General features: G+C 41.8%; 2 protein-coding genes across 3 annotated transcripts in view; both read right to left on the bottom strand.

Moving 5' to 3' along the window:
- The window catches only part of LOC143282685 (iron-sulfur clusters transporter ABCB7, mitochondrial-like), a 43,406-nt gene extending 38,885 nt beyond the window's left edge, over positions 1-4,521 (bottom strand). Inside the window, exons 1-2 of the mRNA XM_076588364.1 lie at positions 4,342-4,521; positions 537-617 (exon numbers count right to left, since the gene is read on the bottom strand). Of these exons, the coding sequence (XP_076444479.1) occupies positions 537-617; positions 4,342-4,509 (249 nt within the window). The 5' untranslated portion in view covers positions 4,510-4,521. The remainder of the gene's footprint in view (positions 1-536; positions 618-4,341) is intronic.
- Positions 4,522-11,886: 7,365 nt separating this feature from the next.
- Positions 11,887-19,547, bottom strand: LOC143283255 (uncharacterized). Of its 2 annotated transcripts, XM_076589430.1 has the most exons (5): positions 19,124-19,547; positions 17,206-17,751; positions 15,630-15,830; positions 14,076-14,276; positions 11,887-13,306 (listed from the first exon to the last, which is right to left on the bottom strand). In XM_076589430.1, exons 2-5 carry the CDS (start codon positions 17,660-17,662, stop codon positions 12,894-12,896), a joined length of 1,272 nt encoding a protein of 423 aa, XP_076445545.1. In that variant the 5' UTR covers positions 17,663-17,751; positions 19,124-19,547; the 3' UTR covers positions 11,887-12,893. The 2 variants fall into 2 exon arrangements, with proteins under 2 accessions (XP_076445545.1, XP_076445546.1); XM_076589431.1 differs by lacking the exon at positions 15,630-15,830.
- Positions 19,548-21,853: the final 2,306 nt, after the last annotated feature.

The following is a 21,853-nucleotide window of genomic DNA, read 5'->3' on the forward strand; positions in this document are numbered from 1 at the left end:
CATGCACTTTTCATGCATCCTTTTCACCGACTTCTTGGTTTAACTTAGCTGACTGAAAAGCCTCTGGGATGGCGTGAGTATTCATGGAACAGACTTTGCAAGAAATATGTACATTTTCATTTGTTGTGTTTGGCAATTGTGTAACAGTATCTTACTTCTTCAGTTATAAAGTTTCTATCCATGATGCATCATTGTTAGAAAAAAAATCAAATCACTTGTAGAAGATGTGGAGAAACATGGATACACTTAGCAGTTCTTTGATGGATAATCTCACAAAATGCAAGCACACACAAACAAATACATGTATACAATACACTCTCTCAAACACAATCATGCACATTCTCAACCTAGTTATACACTGCAAATTTACTGACATCATACAGGAAAGTACACAGCCAGCCAGTAAAATAAAACACCATAAAACGAATCAGGAAAACAAACAAGCCAAGAATATTTGTCAATATAAATAATATTCATCAAAAGTTAATGTCTGTCATACACTTCTATGCAGTTAAGTAAAGCAAAATATTCAGTACCTGATGAAACAGCGAGGACTCTCCAAATGTTAGATTTTGATGCCTGGTGACCTGTCCTCTTCTATCCCCATGCTGCTGGCTCTGAAATCCCAAAGGCACATCCTGTCAGATCTTAAACAGGTACCTATATATATATATTAGTGTGCATAAGTGTGTATAACATTGCTGAAGATTGTAAACAACATTCTTTGTGGTTTCGACAATGACAAAATTTCAGTTCTTGCTCTTTTAGATCTTACTGCTGCATTTGATACAATTGATCATACACTTCTCATTGAAAGAATCAAGCATTCTTTTGGCATTCATGATTTTGCTCTTTCCTGGTTTCAGTCCTACTTGATGAATTGAACCCAGACTGTCTGTGTAAATGCCAAATATTCTACCGAAACTCTGTTATCATATAGGGTCCCACAGGGATCAGTCCTTGGCCCTATTCTGTTTGTTCTGTACGCTAACCCACTGTCTGATATTATAAACAGTCACAGTCTCTCGCACAAGAGATTCGCACACAACACTCAACTCTATCAGTCAGCTTCTATTGCTGAAACTGATAAACTAATGACACGCATACAAAAGTGTATAACAGACTTGAAGTCTTGGATGACCTTCAACACACTACAGCTAAATGATGAAATGACTAACTATTGCTTGCTTGCCCCAAGAAATTTATGAACCAACCATCTCTCGCTCATTCTCTTCTGGTAAACAACACTGTCATTTCTCTCTCCCAATCAGTGCGGAGCCTCTGTGTCAGTCTTGACCACAGTCTGTCAATTCAACAACACATTTTAAACATTCGCAAATCAGCTTATCTTGAGTTGTGAAGAATTAGTTCTATTCACAATTACCTGTCTATGGAAGCAACCAAAACATTAATCTGCGAATCTGTTTTGTCTAGGATTGATGAATGCAACTCAGTTCTTGTCGGCATTCCAAAAACTTCACTGGATAAACTTCAATGAATTGAGAACAATGCTGCTCAACTTATTTTCAGATCCTCCAAATTTGAACATGTTATTCCTCTCTTCCGCTCTCTTCACTGGCTACCAGTTTCAAAAAGAATTGAATACAAGCTTTCTGCTCTGACGTTTTCTGCCCGCTCAAGCCCTGGTCCTTGCTGCCTCTCTGACCTTGAAGTGTACATTTCAACACGTCACCTTCATTCTGCTTCTGATACCAGGATTTTAAAACTCCTTGTTGTTAAAAAAAAAAAAAGAAAAAAAAGAAGAAGCAACAGGGTCAAAGATTGTTTTCTTTCCAGGCTCTGTCATTGTGGAACAAACTACCAGAACATTTGTGTCATTCTGTCTCTCTGAAATCTTTTAAGTCTGCTCTGAAAGCACATCTTTTCCAACAGCAGTAAAAGCAGGATTTTTGGGTTTTTTGTTTGTTTGTTTTTTTGTTTTTGTTTTTCATCTTGGTGTGATCTGGTTTTGGGTGCATGTTTTGTTGTGGAGAGACTGTTTGCTGTGTGTGTGTGGTGGGGTACTGGCAAGTGTCCGTGCATTCATGTGTGTGCGTGCCTGAATGCCTGTTGCAGGGATGCGTTTTCGGGAGGGTATCATGGGTGGGTGGGTGTTTTCTAATGTTCAGTTGCGGGAGTGTTTTCTGACACGTGCTTTCGTGTGTGGGGGGCCTGGGGTGGGAGTGGAGTATTGATGGGGCAGGCGGGGAGTTGAGAATGAAATGAAAAGCTCTTTGAGCAGTATTTCTGGAGAAACGCTCTATATAAATGTCCATTATTACCATTATATATACACACATAAATACACACACACACTGTAGGATTTTCCTATCAAAGGTGCCCTTCAATATATATTTTGCTAAAGTGTACTGATAGTAATTGAAACTGAGCATCTATCACAAAACAAGTTGCAAGGTTAATCAAGTTGCAAGGCTTTGCACATTAACAACAATAACAACAAAAGCAAGTTTTAGTTCAGCAAGATGATGTGATAGTTTAACTCAACCAAATATCTTTGGTATACTATGAGTACACAGTGTTAGTTATTACTATAGAAAAAAAATACTGATTTAATTTCAAACGTCTTTCATGCACTAAAAAAAAAAAAAACACACACACACAAAAAAAAACTGACACATAAAGACATTTGATATGTTTACATCATGTTTCCTTAAAATAGTTTTACCTGTTCAAGCAAACTGTAGTTTGGGCACATTCTGACCAGTCAGGAAATTGTTTTTAAATCAGAAAAAAATGTATATATATTTTTTTCCCTCCCTTTTCTTAAATCTATGAACAGGAAGTTAAAAAGAAAAAAAAACAAGATGAGATTGTGACATAAGTCTCAGGTGGTGATGAGGGATCACAATTAACAACACTTTCAGCAATAAAGAAAAAAGGAAAAAATACAGACACAGTTTCAGTTTGAAGAAGGCATCGATCAAAGCATGTGGACTGTACGTTAATAATAATAGTAATAAGAATGTATATTTATATAGTGCCCTTTCTCTCAGTGCGCTTTACATGAAAGAAAAAGTAACAAATGACATGAACCATTCATGAAAACTGTTTCTCTCTCCCTCTTCCACCCCCCCTTCCCTGCCTCCTTCAGTCTCTCTCTCTGTATTTGTTCAACTGACTCTGTCTGAGTTGACAGTCATAGGGCAGTGTTGGAGAAGTAAGAAATAAAGAGTGCTTACAGATAGGTTTTGAAAAGATGTGTTTTTAGTGAAGAGCAAAAGGCTCAGACAGAGTCAGTTGAACAAGTATGATGTGGAAGGTTGTTCTAGATAAATATTATCCATGTTTGTAAATAACATTTTCTATTTCTAGTAATTTCTACATCTTAGGTACGCCATACTTGACAAAATTTACTGGTTAACTTTGATAATCATGCCAGTACTGGGGGCAGTAGTGAGTCATTGAGTAATGGATTATTTGATATCAGCTCACACTCACAACAACAGAGGGTAAAATCCAGTCAGTTCTTAAAAAAAACAAAAAAAAACAAACAACAACAACAAACAAAACAAACAGACCTTCATAAACGGTGTAGTCTGTTCACACAACAGAAGCACAGTGACACACACACACACACACACACACATGTATACAGAGTGACACACATCCAAAGTACGCATGCACTGGGAATTATGACAGTTAACATTGATTCTTATACAGAATGACAGTAAGTAAGGGAAACAAAAACAAAAAAACAAAAACAAAAAACCCCCACAATATGCTACATAACTCATTAACTGCAATGCTATGAGAGAAAGCAACTTTAGTGGATAGTTACATCAAGCCTCAAGGCCAGAAGCATAGGAATGTGACAAAATGTGACAAAAGTTGGCTAAATAGTTAATAAAAACAAAATCCAAAATGAAAGAAAATGCTGGCATGTGTGGAGACGTGTATCAAATATGATAGACTGCACATGGGGCACACTTTTTTCACTCATTCCCAGTTCCTTAAAAGGGGAGAAGGGCCCTGATGTATTTCCCGTGACAAGCCTCTCTCTGACTGTGATATGTGTGCTCATTGACTGTTGGGACCTGCATGATATTAGACACAAACATTACACAGCAGATTCTTTGAGATTGCACATCTGGCTCTTTGTGCTGCAGCCTTGGAAGCTACTTGGCATTTCTGGAGTCATTTCAAAGCAGACCGAAAGAGTAGGGATGTAACTTGGGCAAGACATATAGCTCAGATAGTCGGGAAAGCAGCTGACTCCCCCGCTGTCCTGATAGTCTTTATCAGACACTATCATACGATTGTGACATTGTCATGATCGTAGGCTTTACTGATCCACATGTGACATTGATATTTCTTGCTTGCCTTTTGCGTGTAGACAACTTGTCGATTGATCTGTTGGTGACGTTTGCATCGGGCGTTGTGCAGCGTGTTCAGCTGTCTGCAGTTGTGGCCATGACTGGAACAGTCTAAGAGGGAGAGACGACCTCTTCCAGACCCCAGAAGACGGCAACAAACAATCAGAACAGCCATGATTGCTGCAGTGGCGTCCCTTTAAAACAAAAGTACATGAAAGTGGTGTCCCTTCATACCCTCTTCGCCTCCATCCCACAAAAGTTGTTCCGGGCAGGTTATTTGATTGTGTGTGTGTGTGTGTGTGTGTGTGTGTGTGAGTGCGCGCGCGCGCGCGCGCGTGTATGTGTGAGTGTGTTCGTGTTCAATCTTTAACGTCTTTTCACTTTGAGTGATAGACGTGTCATGTGTGTAGTATGTGTGTGTCAGTGTGTGTGTGTGTGTGCGCGCGCGCGTGCGCGTGTGTTTGTGTGTGTGTGTGTGTGTGTGTGTGTGATCATAGTTAGGGTTGGAGGTGGTAGTTAAAGAGGGGTACACAGAAAAAGAAAAGAAACAAAAACGATAAATTAGAACAATGGAATCAACAATTCGTAAATGTGTAAAGGCAATTAACAACATTAACACCAATATGGGGGGGGGGGGGGGGGGGGAAATCAATATCGGAAGATCGCATTACAGAAACACTCCCATTGGACTAAGTAACAGCGCTAGGGATTCGGCAATTTCAGTCAACTGTAACTGGTTGGACATTATTTCTTTTATGTCTTGTTCTGAAAATATTCTATCCCGTAAGCTTACATGACTTTGGGAGGAACCTGGCAATCGTTTGACAATGAAACAAAATATGATTTAGTGTGATCTGCTTACCGCAACACAAAAAAACGTTTTTGCTAAACTTTGTCTTCAAAACGTCTTGTCTTATTCGACTGAGACACCAGAGAGATCACCAGTATATGATAGAACAATGGGAAATCCATCAATCTGTATTGTGTAATTTCACGGTTGTAAACCCCCTTTCCTTTGAGTATGAAATCCTGTCATCAGCACTAGCTTGACATCTGCTTCATATTGAAGACTCAAGAAGTCTGCAACATTCTGAAACTTATTGTTTGATAACAATTTCAAAAGTATTCTCTGTTCTTTGTGTACCTTTTTTATTTTTTATTTTTTAATTTTATTTTTTTACTGTTATGTCGGCCATTTCATTTCCTTTTATACCAATATGAGAGGGTACCCAACAAAATTCAGTAGCTGTGCCTTTGGCTGATAGAATGTGCAATAAACAATATATTTCAAAAATAAAATCTGGTTGAGTTTTTATATCAAACGATTTTAATACATGTAAGACTGACTTTGAGTCAACCAATAAAACGACCCTGAATATAGTTACTGGGAGATTTATCAGATATTCCAACGCAAACATTATAGCCATTAGTTCAGCTGTAAATATAGATAGCTTACATCCAACATAAAGTGATCTCTCAATTTTAACTAAGTGCTGGAATTACAAAAGCTGCACCCGTGTTTTTATTTTCAAGTACTAAATCATCTGTATAGTTATATCAAAAGCTGGTCTCTGTGTCTCCCATAATGGTACAGGTGTGGAAGTTGTAGTATGATGCATGCGTTTGTAGTGCTCTGTGTATTGAGACGAGCTAAGGGAAATAACTCCGGTTAATCTGAACTTGGCGGAATAAACGTGGCTTACACAGAAGCACTCTGTCTGGACTCCATTTGTCCCTTTGCATAATATTACAGAAGTATGTGCGGCTGCCACTTTTTTTTTAATCTTTTTTTTTTAATAATATCTATTCTGGAACTTTCGATTCAGTCAGAAGTATATGTTGCTATTGTCATTTGAGATGATATAGAGTTGGCCCTTTTCGGAAAGTCTGTATCTTATCTAATTTTCAACTTGATCCTCTCCAATGTATTTATCACTTGTGCTTGCTCTTATTACAAACTTTGATGTCATAAGTTCTCGATATTCGTCAAGTGGTAGAATTCCAGCTTCTCTGTATGTTTCCAAATTTGATGTGTGACTAGGGACTCATAGTGCAAGTTTATATGCTATACAATCTAACCTTTGTAACTTTTGAAGTAAACATTTCAGGGCACTAAAGTACACTTCTTGATCGTATGTACGTTTTGATGTGATGAGAGCTGTAGACAGATGAATTAAAAGTTTTTACATCCATCCCCCAAGGCTGTTTACTAATGAGGGGTCAGTGTGTGTAGAACAGATGTGAAGGACAGGGGTCACTGTGGAGAGCATGTGTGAAGGACAGGGGGTCAGTGTGTGGAAAACATATGTGAGGACAGGGGTCAGTGTGTGTAGAACAGATGTGAAGGACAGGGGTCACTGTGGAGAACATATGTGAAGAACAAGGGGTCAGTGTGTGGAGAACAGATGCGAGGACAGGGGGTCAGTGTGGGGAGAACAGATGTGAGGGGTCAGTGTGGAGAACAGATGTGAGGACAGGGGTCAGTGTGGGGAGAACAGATGTGAGGGGTCAGTGTGGAGAACAGATGTGAGGACAGGGGTCAGTGTGGGGAGAACAGATGTGAGGGGTCAGTGTGGAGAACAGATGTGAGGACAGGGGTCAGTGTGGGGAGAACAGATGTGAGGACAGGGGTCAGTGTGGGAAGAACAGATGTGAGGACAGGGGTCAGTGTGGAGAACAGATGTGAGGACAGGGGGTCAGTGTGTGTGGAGAACAGATGTGAGGACAGGGGTCAGTGTGTGTGGAGAACAGATGTGAGGACAGGGGGTCAGTGTGGTGAGAACAGATGTGAGGGGTCAGTGTGGAGAACAGATGTGAGGACAGGGGTCAGTGTGGGGAGAACAGATGTGAGGACAGGGGTCAGTGTGGAGAACAGATGTGAGGACAGGGGTCAGTGTGGAGAACAGATGTGAGGACAGGGGTCAGTGTGTGTGGAGAACAGATGTGAGGGACAGGATCACTTTGGGCAGTGCGAGTGTCCTCGCGCGTGTGTGTGGGTGTGTGTGTGTTGGGGGGGGGGACTGGAGCGTGAGGGGGGGGGAGGAGTTGGGTATATGTGTGGGTGGTTGTGTAAAGGAAAGGTTTGAATGGATGAAGTGAAAAAAAAAAAAAAACTTAAAAAAAACAACCTTGAAAGGGTGGTGGAAGCTAAGGAGAAACACCTTTGGAATTGATATGCCGCTGGTGGAGGGGGTGGGGAGGCGGGGGGAGGGGGGGTGGGTGGTTGTACTCGCAGCAGTGCGAGCAGACAGCGCGCGATTATACACATGTTCGTTCTTTAGTTTAACGTCTTTTCACTGTAAGTGATATTAGACGAAATTATACACAACACTGTCCTGGAAGGTGTTCCGACTGTTGGCAGTGACAGCAAGGCACAGGCTGACACGTACACACGTGTGTCATGGCAGTCAGTCGCTGCACTTCAGTCACTCAAGCATGAAATGTCGTATAACATGTTGTGACAAATTGCTGCACTCACAAGCGCGCGCGCACACACACACACACACATGTACACACACATACTCGCGTACACACGCACATACTCTCTCTCTCTCTCTCTCTCACACACACACACACACACACAACACACACTATGACTTGTGCACATTTCATTCAACCCTGCTTCACATTACGGACACACACACACACACACACAGATAACAGGTTCAGTGTCGTTCCGTGTTTCCTGACGTTAAAGAAACACACCTGACTGATAAACATGCAGACAATGGCATGATAAAGTGCTTCGCTTCACGGACTGACGGCTGGGAGGGCGCAGGTTCGAAACCCATAAGAGGTGAATATTTTTACACACACACACACACACACACACACACACACACACAGATAGGAAGACAGACAGACAGACAGATTTGAGGACAGTTATCAAAACATCACACGATTTGAACATTCTTCTTGATCAACTGACAAACAACTGCCAAATCATTTATGACGAAACTTTATTGCTATCTTATTGAAACGAAGTTAGTGGCTTGAACAAATGTAATAAAACGGAAACTGTTACTGGGCTTGGTAAAATAGAAAATATAGCTTTAGCAATTTGTCCTCAACACTAATCAGTATAAATCAATAAAACAACAACAGCAATAACAACAAAAAGCAAATAAGCATGTGTGTGTGTGTTTGTGAGGTATACATGCACGCCCGCAATCACTTACTACCTAAACATTCCCCGCACGCCTTCTCCGAAACAAAAACAAAAACAAAAAAAAACCCAACCCAACAAATAACAGCATCCACCGAAAAATATCACTACAACCAACGTATTGATATATCAATTTGTTAACTGAGCAGCCTTTGGCGTGTACACACGATCGGGCCTCTTTTTATCAAATTACCTTATTCAGTTAACAATCAGCCAACAAACTGATAAAGTGATAAACTGATCGTGATCAATTTAAGAAACGAGAGAGTCAAGCCTTCAAGACTCACTTGTGATACACTTTAAAAAAATATATAAAAATTAATCGTTAAAATGTGTTCTGATTTTGTTATCATAAAGCTTAGGGTTGAAAAAAAAAAATGAAAAAAAAAGAGGCTTGAGCGCAGATTCGAACCTAGCATGTTCAGGTGCAAAGAAAGTGTCTTGGTCACTGCACTATTGTCTGGAACAGAAGAGGCATTGGTCTCGAGACCAAGCTAAAGGTCTACAGAGCAGTAGTTCTCCCCACACTACTGTACGCCTGCGAAACTTGGACAATGTACCAACGACACGCCAAGAAGCTGAACCACTTCCACACAACATGCCTCAGGAAGCTACTGAATATCAAGTGGAAAGACAGGACCCCAGACACGGACGGAGGTGCTTGCAAAAGCCACCCTTCCCAGCATCTTCACCATCCTGATGCAGTCCCAACTTCGCTGGGCTGGACACGTGGCGCGCATGCCAGACCATCGGCTGCCCAATAGGCTCTTCTATGGCGAGCTGCAACAAGGGAAGAGATCACACGGAAGCCAGAATAAGCGCTTCAGAAATACTCTGAAAGTCTCTATGAAAGCGTTTGACATCAACTCTGACACCTGGGAGGAATCTGCAATGGACCGTGACAAATGGCGCGCTGCTGTGCACAAAGGCGCCAAGTTGTGCGAGGCCACCAGGACTGTTGCAGCTGTTCAGAAGAGGCAGGCCAGAAAGTCACGGGCAAACAAGCTCCCTGACAATGATATGCCTGTCTTTGTCTGCCCCATCTGTCAGCGAACATTTCGTGCGCAGATTGGACTATTCAGCCATCTGCGCATTCACAGATAGACTCATGAGCATCCCCCCCCCCTCCCACCACCACCCTCCCCCCATGCCCCAGCTGGATGACAACGATGGTCATCATCGATCTCGATGGACACACACCACCACCACCACCACTGCGGATCTAGGAATAACGTTCAAAAATTAGGATTTAAGCATACTTTTTTTCTTTCTTTTTTAAGCGCGATAAATCGACTGTGGCATTCGAAGTGATAACGCTGTTTAAATCATGTTATTTTGATGTATCTCGGGTATTTAAGGAATTCTTTAAAGTCTACGGTAAAGGAGACGTTGCCATCGCCTCTACTACACTGCAACATTAAGCCCATTACTCTGGATCTAATCATATATACGACAACTTTGGATACACCTTGCCGGGGAAAGTACGGTCAATTCAGTTTCTTTTATGTTCATTCTAGTTAATTGAGCATCCACTTTAAAATAATCATATGCAGTAAACACGTTGATGGTGTAGTCTGTGTTACTGTATGTGTTCTGTTCAGAATTTGTATTTCTTTCCTTTCGATTGCGAACAAGAAAAACGAGGTCACGCTGACTCCTAACCAATCATCGCCTTCGCTACTGCAACTGGGATGCGGTAATCCGGTGTTTTCGGAATCCCGGAAATAGCCTCAACGAAATAAACCGTTAATTAATGATACGGGAAACATGGCTTAAATCGGGAGACTTAAATAGGTATGTCCGGCCGCTATGTAATGCTGTGTAAATATGGCTGACGGATCGTATTTTTATCACTTTTCACTTCGCCCTGGCAAGTTCAATGCTGCATACATCGAGCTGAAAGATATATCAGAAAATAAAACCTCCTTTGTTTGTTCCTGTAAGTGTTTCTTTGTTGGAGGGAAGACAGTGTGAGTGAAACTGATGGGAGTATCCTTCGCTCTTCAAAACGCAGTATGGTAAATAAGTTTGCCGACGTCTGCTTCTGGTTTGAGAGAGTTGGTGAAAAAAATAGGTTACGGACATTGGTCCTTAAAACCAATCGAGTTAAGATACCTGTCAGATAAAAGATCACGTTCTCTACTTTTACGTGGGTTACGTTTCCATTTGATAGATTTTACTCAGTCTTTAAAAGATGAGGCTAAAAATTTACCAATTTTTCTTGACGCTTTACTGCTCTTCCAGACAAAATAAATCTAGTCAAACCCATCACTGAAAAAAATCGTTCTTTCATCTTAAAAATGCTTTATAAAATGACCCGAAAGCTTTTAAGGAGCAACGTTGTTTTAACAAAAATGTGGAGACCTCGTATCTTTTAGACTACTAGATCTATTTTCAGATCTGAGATTTCAATGCCCGGCTTCGTGGAAGTCTTGTCGCATGGATCAAGGCAGTTGAGGTTTTGATTCAAATACGGGGATATAAAAAAAAAGATTTGGAAACAAACTTTACATTACTTATTTTAGTAAGTATCTGAATGATATATAGGTTTCATAATTATAGTTAATATCATCGTTTTCTGTTGTGAAACAATTTTCTTTCCGACAATGAAAGACTGCCAAGAAGTCCGTCAAAATAGCAGACGAAGTTTGCAGTGAGAAGTTCAACTGGTCTTGTTAAACTTTGTGATCGCATAACATACTCTATTTTCTTACTTCTGTTTTATTACACACACACACACACACACACACACACACACACACACACCTATATCTATCTATCTATATATATATATATATACATTATATATATAAAAAGAAAACAAACACATCAATCTGTCAAATATTCCAAATTTTCGGAACGATCACGTTCCTTCCTCAAGGGATAAGTTGCTTACATGTCACCAGGGTCACTCTTACACAGCTATTATGATGCAAGCACGCCATGACCTACATGTTGTGATGCAATTTCACAATGCCAGCTTTTGGCCAGAGCCTAAATAATTGCAATTGCCTATTTTCTTCTTTTACATCTATGATTAATTGATGAAAAAATGTAAAAATAAATAAATAAATATGATAAAAGAAAAGAAAATAAACAACTGAATAAACTAGAATAGTAGGACACCTATGACCATAATCAGCACCAGCGTCACCTCCACACCCACAATCAGTAATATTTGTAGCGGTCATCGTTGTCGTCGTCATCATATATATATATATATATATTACAGAGAGAGAATATACACACACACACACACACACACACACACACACACACACACACACACACACACACACATATATATATATATATATATATATATATATATATACATACATAGAGAGAGAAAGAGAGAGAGATGGAGAGAGACAGAGAAGAAAACCTAATCAAAATAACGCTACCAGGGATACATTTGATGCTGCATTGTAAGACTGTTGTTTCCTTTCAACCTTTTTATACTTCAGCACTGATACGGAGCATGCATTAGTTCAGCTGGATGTCTGTACTTCAGAACTGGTACGATCAGCTGTGCCGATTAATAGTTAATAATGATGTATAAACAAGAAAACAATTACATAAAGTGATGCATACATATTGATTTTGGGACACACAAATCCTTAAAAATATCTAAAAGATGAATCGTTTTTAGCATTAATGGAGCACATTATCCCCGATATCTTGAATAATGAATCATTTATCAAGATTTATTAACATTTGCTGTCTTGAAAGTCTACAGTCTTTCCTGAACCTGAAAATATCTTAAATGTTTATGTAGATGCAATATTTCTTTAGTTTCAGTTTTAAAACATTTTTTTCAAAAACACCTATATGGAATTATTTTGAAGTATGCTTAATTTACGCATAATGTGCAACAAAGCATTTTTTGCCCTATTTGCAAGGTCTCCACAAGCAACTGCAAAACTAAACTGAATAGAAAAATATATACTAAGATATTTATAACAATTGACAATAATCTTTTTTTCAGCATTGAGGAACCATCTCTCTCTAGCTGCTAAATGGTCAACTTTTTTTTTAGTAGAACACATTGCTCTTATTCATATTGACTCTGAGCTTGAGCCTAGCTGCTGCACTGTAGATATTCTTTAATTGTGTTTGGAGATCAACTTGCCTTTCAGACTACAAAATAATGTCATCTGCCAATAACAAAATAAACAATGCAATAAAATCAGGTGTTAAAGTAGCACTACGTCGACCATTTTCAATTATTTTTTAGTGCTAATTCATTGATGAACAAAGAAAATAGAACAGGACTACATGCATCTTGTTTAGCACCTTTTGTACACATGACAATAGAGAGAGAGAGAAAGACAGACAGACAGGGAGACTTTTCCTCACTCCACCCTCCAGTCTCCCATGCCTCCACAAACACACTACAAATCTGGCTGAAGAAGCATGCCTGTGAAGTACGTTGCCCATTTGCCAAAAGTTCTCTTAAAAGGTTGGGCAACATGGTGTGACCTCAGGCTCACAGTCTGACCTGCCTGCACGTGAACCGCACAGTGAGCTGTGGACCATCCTCTGCCGAGTGCGACCAGACCACTGATCGGTCTCTCCTCCACCACAATGACCAGAGCTGCACGTTCGCTGACATCATCACTGTTAGGACTGGAGTTCGCCATGAAACTGTAAGTGCCTGAGACAGGGGCTGTGAACACTCCCGTCACCGGGTTGTAGCCATCACCCACGTTGTTGACCACACGGTCACAGACAATGGTCTGGGGCTGTGAGCACGTGTCATCTTTTGTCATCTGGGTGTGGAATGCTACCTGGACCTTGACCTTGTCTGTGGAATGCAAGCAAAGAAAACCACACACACACACGCAAACATACATGCACGCACACACGAATACCCTCCATCATGTATGTAGAGAGGGGGGGAGAGAGAGACAGCCAGACAGTAAGAGACACACACAGACTCTGTGTGTGCCTGCACGAATGTCTGTGTGAGCACGAGAATGTGTGTGTGTGTGTGTGTGTGTGTGCTTTTGCATGGCAAGTTGTTGTGTGTATGCATGCGTGTGTGTTGTGTGCGTGCATGTGTGTGTTAAAAAACTGGTACACATATCTAGATCCTAATCAAAACATCTGTGCACTCATTCCGAGAAAGCAGAGGACGGTGACATCTCCACAAGGGCACAGAGAAAGCAGACAGAACAGAGGATGGTGACATCTCCACAAGGGCACAGAGAAAGCAGACAGAACAGAGGATGGTGACATCTCCACAAGGGCACAGAGAAAGCAGACAGAACAGAGGACAGTGATATCTCCACAAGGGCAAAGAGAAAAAAGACAGCAGTGGACAGTGACATCTCCACAAGGGCACAGAGAAAGCAGAAAGAACAGAGGACAGTGACATCTCCACAAGGGCACAGAGAAAGCAGACAGAACAGAGGACAGTGATATCTCCACAAGGGCACGGAAAAACAGACAACAGAGGACAGTGACATCTCCACAAGGGCACGGAGAAACAGACAGCAGAGGACAGTGACATCTCCACAAGGGCACAGAGAAAGCAGTGTCCATCTGACAGAAGACCAGCACAGTGTACTCACCCAGCTGGGCCTCAAGTGCAGTGATGACTGACTTTGCCTCCTTCCACACATCTTCCATCTTCTTCTGCTCCACCTGCAGCTGGTCCACATCATGCTGAACCTTTGACTCTTGTTTGACAGACTTGCCCTGGTCTGACTGTAGTTTTCTGACGTCTGCCTGGAGACTGCTGTAGTCTGTCTTCACACTGACCTTCACCTTGTCTGTGGAAGACCAGCACAGAAGCAAGAGGTGGTCACAATATGATATCTTCACAACACACCTCAGTGAGGAGTTCATATTTTATTTGTCTCACACACATGCACAGGCATATGTATAGAGAGAGATAGATATAGATACATCATTTAATCAGGGTTTTTTTTGTTGTTGTTTTTTTTTACCCTGTTTACCTTTTACTGGAGCAGTAACGAATTTTTTTTCGGGGGAGGGGGGGGGGGGCATAGGGGGGGAGGGGGAGGGGCGGATTACATGCGTAGGCAATGTGTGGATGGATGGAATGGAGTTCGGGAGTGCTATGTGATTATCAATTTATCCGAAATCAACCAATCAATCATTTTTTTTCAATAAAATTGTTCACTTTGGGTTTGAAAGCATATGATTTCTTTTTATGAAATAAATGTTATTTTGCATAAATTTTATTTAGAATAGCTCACAATTTTCTGTCCCACATTATTGACGATCCTGATGGCAAATATCTACAAGCATACCAAGTGTTTCAGACATCATAGGAATTGACTGATGGATTAATTGACTGATTTATCCACTCGTGTATTTATTCATGGACTATTGATTACTAACCTAGTTATACTGTCTTTTTACCTGTATATACATATATAGATGTTTATTTATTTACTTACTTATTTATTTATTTATTCAGTTATCCATCTCACCATCATTGACATTGCTTATTGCTTTACTGGATCAGCAATGAAATCCATTTGTGAGGAGGTGGGGGCGGGGAGTAATTGTATCAGCTATTTGTGGGTGGGCAGGATGGGGTGTGGGAGAATTTTTGTGATTATGATTATTGTTTACTGAATCGGAATGATCGTCATTTCTAGACTGGGATGGGAGCTGAGCAATGAGGGGGTGGGTGGAGGGGGAGGAGAACGCCAGGGAGGATGGAAGGGGAGGTTCTGGTGTGGGGATGGAGGTGGGGGTGGGGGGACATGGATGAATCTGTGTTAGAGATGGGAGGAGGAGATTAACGTGTGCGTGTATGTGTGTATATATGTGTGCGTGTGTGTGTGTGTGTGTGTGTGTGTGTGCGTGCGTGCGTGTGTGCAGACAGCAGAGGTCAGTGATATCTCCACAAGGGCACGGAGAAAGCAGACAGAACAGAGGATGGTGACATCTCCACAAGGGCACACAGAAAGCAGACAGAACAGAGGACAGTGACATCTCCACAAGGGCACAGAGAAAGCAGACAGAACAGAGGACAGTGACATCTCCACAAGGGCACAGAGAAAGCAGACAGAACAGAGGATGGTGACATCTCCACAAGGGCACGGAGAAAGCAGTGTCCATCTGACAGAAGACCAGCACAGTGTACTCACCCAGCTGGGCCTCAAGTGCAGTGATGACTGACTTTGCCTCCTTCCACACATCTTCCATCTTCTTCTGCTCCACCTGCAGCTGGTCCACGTCACGTTGAACCTTTGACTCTTGTTTGACAGACTTGTCCTGGTCTGACTGTAGTTTTCTGATGTCTGCCTGGAGACTGCTGTAGTCTGTCTTCACACTGACCTTCACCTTGTCTGTGGAAGACCAGCACAGAAGCAAGAGGTGGTCACAATATGATATCTTCACAACACACCTCAGTGAGGAGTTCATATTTTGTTTGTCACACACACATACACGGGCATGCATGAGCAATCACACGATGTGTATGTACGCAGACACAATGAGCACACAAACACACACACACACATACACACACGGGCACACATACACACATACACATGCATGCACACAGACACACGCACATGAATGTGCACAAACATACGCCCCCCCCCCCCCCCCCCCCCCACCCCCACCCCCACATACAGATAGCCCCTTTAACCACAACATACAGGATTTTGTGTGTGAGCCTTTTTGTTAATAGGTACAGCTTTTTGTTTGTTTGTTTGCTGGTGTGTGTGTGTGTGTCTGTGTCTGTGTTTGTGTCTGTATGTCTGTGTGTGCATGTGGTTGTTAATGAGTGAGCGAGTGTGAGCATGCTTAAAAGTTCTGTGAGTGTGAATGCTACAATGGCAGTCTGACCTTTTAACACTGTGATTGCAGTTTGCTTTTATCAGTCACACATTCATCCACTGGTCAAGTTATTTATCTTATTTATTTATTTCTGTATGTATTTACATATTAATCGTTTATCCGTTCATGTATTCTTTCACTGACAATTGATTATTTACCTCTGTATATTTTGCTTTTTAACCTATGTATATGCATGCATACATACATGTTTAATTGTTTATATATTCATTTATTTATCCCACTATCTTTTACCTTATTTCTTACTGGAGCAGCGATGAACTGCTTTTGTGCAGGGGAGTAGTTGGCCGGCTATGTGTGGTTGGCAGAATGGGTTTGGGAGTGTTATCATAAATATGAGCATTGTTTTAGAATCTTATAATCTTTCAGAATCTTGCTCGTTTATAGTCTGAGTCCAGAAGCAAAGTCTTTTTAAGAAGTACCAGCTTGACACCCCATTTATGAAGGTTCAGTAACGGCTTCATTGCATTGGCACTGGCGGTGTCCCATTGCATTGATGCATAATCTATTGAGGACTGGATATATGTGCTCGAAAAAAGATTTTCCAAAATGGAGGTCAAGAAAATGCTTAATTTTGGACAGATGATAGCTTTTTAGGGATGTCTTTCTGCACAGGGAATTTATGTAAGGATTTCAAGACAGATGTTATCATTGTCAACTATAACTCCCAGAACATTATGATCACTGACCTGTTTAGTAGGTTTACTTTTGAGGTGGATGGGCGTGACAGAGTGAAACGAAACGACACGAATGAGAATGAGTGAGAGAGGCAGAGAGAGAGAGAGAGAGAAGCAGACAGACAGACTGACCGACTGACAATCTGAGATAATCTTCAAAATATAACAAACAGGAATAACTCACCAAGCTCTGTCGCTAGTGCGTTGGTGACTGATGTCGCCTTTATCAGTGATTCTTCCAAGGTCTTAATACATTCAGTGTTAGTGTGGACAGTGTTCATGTTAGCTATCCTGGCTTGTACACTGTCAAGATTCTCTCTGAAAGCTTTTTGTGCCTGGAGGAGTGATCTGTGGTCATCCTGAAATGCATCAAGGTATAACTTGAACACAGCCACATCCTGTTTCACATCTTTTTCAAGGTATGTGCAGTGGTCCTTCAATTTCACATTTTCCGCCTTTACCTCCGTATAGCTCTTTCGCAGTGTTTGACATTCAGCTGCTAGCTGGTTGTTTTTACCATGCAACATTTTCTGTTCTCTTTTCATTATTGCTACATCAGTTTGTAGCTGTTCTAGTACTGTACGTAGGTCATCCGGAACGGTCTTTGTCCTTGGCTCTGGTAAAGTGTCTTCCATCTTCATTGTCTACAGAAAAAGAAAAATAAGGTGCTGCTGCACTGTGGTGACACACTCTCCCTGGCGTGACCAGCCTGAATTTCACACAGAGAAATCTGTTGCGACAAAAGAGAATGCAATATATGAGCACATCATTTTGTGGGCATGTGGGTGGGTACATGTGTGAATGGGAAGGTTAAGTTTAAATTGTATTGAAGTTTTGGTGTGTGTGTAGGTGGGGGAGGGGGGGGGGGTGGGGGGGGGAGGGGGGGGTGTGTATGGGGGGGGGGGGGGGGGGTGTTGATGTGTGTCTGGGTGTGTCAAAGTAAAAACTTTATTTTCAGATAGTAAATTGAGTAAGTATAAACAGCTCTTTTTTTGCATCAATCCATCAACAAAGAAGTCATGAAGCAGATCTAAAAATATTTATTTACATAAAGCAATAGAGTGATAAAGAAATACACTGCTGCATATCTGTTTCACACACAAACATACAAGTACACATTTGTGTACAAACACACCACACCCACCCCATCTGCTGCTGCAGAACACACTGATCTACAGAGTTGTTCCAATTGCTACAAAGTTACTTGGGCATAAAGCGGCAAGGTTTGCAGCTTTTGTTGAATGAATGTAGAGGGCCAGCTGGGAAGGGATGGAGACTGCACGCATCGGCATATGTGTGTTTATCTGTGCCTGCATGCATGTTGCTTGTGCTTGTGTGAGTTTGTGTGTGTGTGTGTGTGTGTGTGTGTGTGTGTGTGAATGCCTTCTGTCATGATCAGTATTTTGACGACAACAGCCGTGACTTAACTGAATGTTTGGAAACCTGTGACTGACAAGTCAATCTCTTCTCAAAGCTTCTTTAATCTTTTCTATTGGGTCTACAAATGGAGAACACAGAACAAAACATTCAAAAGAGCTCTTCCATTTTCCTTTTTGACAGGTCCTCCATCCTGAAAAATCTAAAATCAGATTTCCGTCCTAGTTGGATGAGTTGCACCCATGCACATATCCATCAATACAGATTACAGTGGTTGACACAACATACATATAACTATCTATACTGATGACGAGTGGTTGACACAACATACATGTAAAGTATCTATACTGATGACAAGTGGTTGAGAAAGTATACACATTAAGTACAAATAACAGTGGTTGACACAGTATACACATAACTATCTATACTGATGACAGTGGTTGACACAGTGCATACAGAACTACCCATACAGATGACAGTTATTACATATCTGTACACGTAACAGTGATTGACATACACATAACTATCGACACAGAAGGCTGGTTAACACAGAGCACACATAACTATCCATACAGATCACAGTGGTTGACACACACAAAAAGCCATCTAAACTTGCCTTGCCTCTCAAACCATGTGTTGTCAACCCTATTAATATCGGATGGCAGCGACTATGGGGACGGAACACTTCAATAATATTTCAGTTCAGTTTTTTCGCTGACACTAACCTTCTTTTTTATGTGATCGAGAGAAACTGAAAGTGTCCAGTCTGTATTCAGTGTTGATGTCACAATGCGGAAGTGTTGTCGTGGTCGTGCATAGTTTTTATCGTACAGGTTGTAGTGTTGAGCCAGAGGAGTGTTGAGAACGGACTTATATAGATTACATACGTCCTTGGGCGCTGAGAAATCTGGTGGGTGGAAGCTGACTGATTGGCGATTCCACAGGTTGTCTCCGTCGTCGATGCATGCACCAAGTCATCTGTTGTCAGCTCAGATACTTCCGTTTGCGTGAGTGACTGCCCAATGAGGTTGCAGTCCTTTGGGGTAAACATGCCTCTGCCGGACTTAAAGAAGTCTTTTTATTCCGTAGCTATGTATACCCCGTTTCACAACACTTTAATTTCACCAACAGATCCAAACACGAAGAGAAAAATGTTTCAATGTAGTGTCGTGAATGCGTCAGTTTGTTTCTTTGTTTTTGCTGCTTTTTTGACTCACTTGTGTTAACAAAGTGAGTCTATGTTTTAACCCGGTGTTCGGTTGTCTCTGTGTGTGTGTGTGTGTGTGTGTGTGTGTCCGTGGTAAACTTTAACATTGCCATTTTCTCTGCAAATACTTTGTCAGTTGACGCTGTAGCGTCTCACTCTTACGTTTTATTTGCTTCCTTTGTTTAGTTTAGATAAGTTACTTCCCTTGTTTTGTTTCCTTGGTTACTACTTCCGTTTTGGCTCAACGGATCGTCGAAAGCTGTATTAAAAGTCGTGGGACTTATCTAAGAGTTTCCCGAGTTTTTATTTATACAAAACCATTTGTTGCATACTCTACATTAGTGACCCCGTTCCAGATCACGTAAGAAATGGCACAAGAGTCTCCTGAAGCAAACATTCTGGCAAACTTAGTAACTCAAATGCAGACTCTTGTTAGTCAACCTACTAACGAAGTGAATGCAGTGCCTGTGAAGCTCCCAGAATTCTGGATTAAATCTCCAGAAGTGTGGTTCGCGAGGGTTGAAGCCCAGTTTGGCACCAAAGCTATCACGCAAGATCAAACAAAGTATGACTACGTTGTCAGTGCTCTTGACATCAACACTGCAGATGAAGTGCAATCAATTCTCCTCAATCCACCAGCTGTAAACAAATATAACACTTTGAAAAGTGCTCTCATCAAGACCTTTGGAAAATCCCAGGCCCAGAAAGATGCAGAGTTGCTCAGTCTCAATGGACTGGGTGACAAACGTCCTACTGCCCTCATGCGTAAGATCAATGCACTGAATGATGATCCACAGACACTGAAGCGTGCACTTTTTCTATCAAATCTTCCTGACGACATTCGTGGCATCCTCGCAGGACATAACATTGATAATGTAGAAGAGCTTGCTGAAGCTGCAGATCGTATCTGGGAAACATGCACTGCAGGTGTCCAACAGATTTCAGTGGTTCAACCTGACACATGGTGTGACCATGGGCCTATCCGTGGAAGCTGTATCTGCCGCTAAAAGATTTCAGCGAAATCGGTCCAACTCCCCTTGGTCTTCACCCCTACATGTGGTTCCCAAGTCAAATGGCCAGTGGCGACCCTGCGGTGACTACAGACGCCTCAACACTGCTACCAAAGATGATCGATACCCCTTGCCTCACATTCAGGATTTCAGCAATCATTTGGCAGGATGCACCATTTTCTCCAAGATTGATTTGGTCAGGGGTTATCATCAGATTCCTATGGCACCATCTTCTATTGCTAAGACTGCCATCATCACACCTTTCGGCCTCTGGGAATTTCTCCGCATGCCTTTCGGCCTCAAGAACGCAGCCCAGGCTTTCCAACGTCTCATGGATGGCATTCTAAGGGACATTCCCTTCACTTTTGTCTACATTGATGACATCCTTGTAGCAAGTCACTCACATGAGGAACATCTTGAGCACCTGAGACAACTTTTTCAGCTCCTTTCAGCCAGTGGACTAGTCATCAACAAAGGCAAGTGTGATTTTGGTGCTAGTGAGTTGGATTTCCTTGGGCATCATGTCACGGCTCAAGGAATACGTCCACTCCCTGACCGGGTAGCTGCCCTCCATGACTGTGCTGCACCTGCCGACCGTACCAGCCTTCAACGGTTTCTGGGGATGATGAATTACTATCATCGTTTCATCCCACATGTTGCAGACATCCTGGCTCCACTTCATGCCCAAGCAAGCGGTAAAGGACAATCCATTGACTGGTCTGCAGAATGCCAAACTACTTTTGAAAAAGCCAAAGAAGCACTCAATGAGGCGGTGCTCTTACATCACCCCCAAACAGATGCACCAACAAGTCTTACAGTGGATGCATCCAACACTGCTGTAGGAGCTCAACTTGAACAACGTCAAGGCCAGTCCTGGGTACCTCTTGCCTTCTTCTCCAGAAAGCTTTCAGAAACAGAAAAGAAGTACAGTGCCTTTGACCGTGAACTTCTTGCAGTTTACAGTGCCATCAAACATTTCAGACATTTTTTGGAAGGACGTTCTTTTGCTCTGTACACGGATCACAAACCCTTAACATCAGCTCTCAAGAGTCAAACTGACCGATCCCCTCATCAGACAAGACATCTTTCCTACATTGCTGAATTCACCACTGACATCCAATACATCCAGGGCAAATTCAATGTGGTAGCCGACGCCCTTTCACGTTTCAGCACCAACTCCATTGCAGAAGAACGCTGCATTTCCTCTGTGGGTGACTTCAATCGCCTTGCTGAAGATC

The sequence above is a fragment of the Babylonia areolata genome, chromosome 6 (assembly GCF_041734735.1).
Source record: "Babylonia areolata isolate BAREFJ2019XMU chromosome 6, ASM4173473v1, whole genome shotgun sequence".
NCBI lineage: Eukaryota > Metazoa > Mollusca > Gastropoda > Neogastropoda > Buccinidae > Babylonia > Babylonia areolata.

Excerpts from the sequence above, each read along its gene's own strand:
- LOC143283255 (XM_076589430.1), bottom strand. The coding sequence starts at position 17,662 with ATGAAGATGGAAGACACTTTACCAGAGCCAAGGACAAAGACCGTTCCG. Across the intron at positions 15,831-17,205 it reads CGCACTAGCGACAGAGCTTG|ACAAGGTGAAGGTCAGTGTG; the intron begins GTGAGTTATTCC and ends GGTCTTCCACAG. Across the intron at positions 14,277-15,629 it reads TGCACTTGAGGCCCAGCTGG|ACAAGGTGAAGGTCAGTGTG; the intron begins GTGAGTACACTG and ends GGTCTTCCACAG.